This window comes from Aplosporella prunicola (assembly GCF_010093885.1).
Source record: "Aplosporella prunicola CBS 121167 unplaced genomic scaffold K452scaffold_199, whole genome shotgun sequence".
Lineage (NCBI taxonomy): Eukaryota > Fungi > Ascomycota > Dothideomycetes > Botryosphaeriales > Aplosporellaceae > Aplosporella > Aplosporella prunicola.
Genome location: NW_022983727.1, coordinates 2517 through 3386, shown reverse-complemented (window position 1 = coordinate 3386; position 870 = coordinate 2517). Strand labels below are relative to the sequence as shown.

Here is an 870-nt window from a genome sequence, read left to right as displayed (position 1 = left end):
CCCCTCCTACCCTACTATCCGCTCCCGTTACCTTCCTTTTTCCTCCCAGATTGACAAATCACATGTAAACTAGTAGCAAAACTCTTGAATAGTCGTAGCCTGCATATCGCTTAGGGCGATGGGTCAGGGTAATTGAATACAACTCAACTCAACTCAACTCAACTTAATCCGCCGTATAATAATTCTATTACGTCCCTTTATCTATATCTATTTAGCCGCTATCGTCCTTGGCTCTTTTATTTTTAATATCCCCGACGAGAATATTCTCGACAAACCAAGGGAAGTACTCCTTAGCGACCCATGCGAGCAAAACCCTTAGGGTCGCTATGAGCGTGTAGATTCCCTTAAGCGTCATAGTACTACCGATCCAGAGCTTGCTGTAGATAGCCTATTAAAGACATTAGCTTTCTTTGCTCTTTATACGTGTTGGACAGAGGCTTACAATGTTTCCCACTGCGTTCTGTTGAGCGAAGAGAAAATACCATTCAGAGCCGTTGACAAAGACCAAGGGCAGGGCGAATAGTTCAGGCAATTTCGCCAGTTGCCGCAAGCGTGTGAACTGCGCGCCGACCCAAACCGCCAGCTGCACATTGGCTGTCTCTTCAGGCCCATCCCCAGTTTTTGTTTCAATGCTGATGGCAATGGGGCGAAGACGCAGCGGATCATACGTTGTCTGGTTGATTGTCTTGATGAAGACTTGCGGCTGGGTCCTAAGCATCTCGCGAATGTCCGCAGACAGAGCATCGTCGCGAAGATAGATGACATAGTCGACCATCTTCTTGGTTGTGGTGTCGGCGCCGGCAATGCGAGGCGCGACGGACTTGTGGACCTGCGCAGTGGTGACATTCATGTAGCGAACGCCTTTGGGCC

General features: G+C 48.9%; 1 protein-coding gene across 1 annotated transcript; it reads right to left on the bottom strand.

The window, feature by feature from the left end:
• Window positions 1-256: 256 nt before the first annotated feature.
• On the bottom strand, window positions 257-667 carry K452DRAFT_207681 (uncharacterized protein; the record flags this gene model as incomplete). Its single annotated transcript, XM_033536126.1, has 2 exons — window positions 257-373; window positions 443-667. Coding segments are annotated over 2 exons (342 nt in total), but the record flags the coding sequence as incomplete, so codon positions are not given.
• Window positions 668-870: the final 203 nt, after the last annotated feature.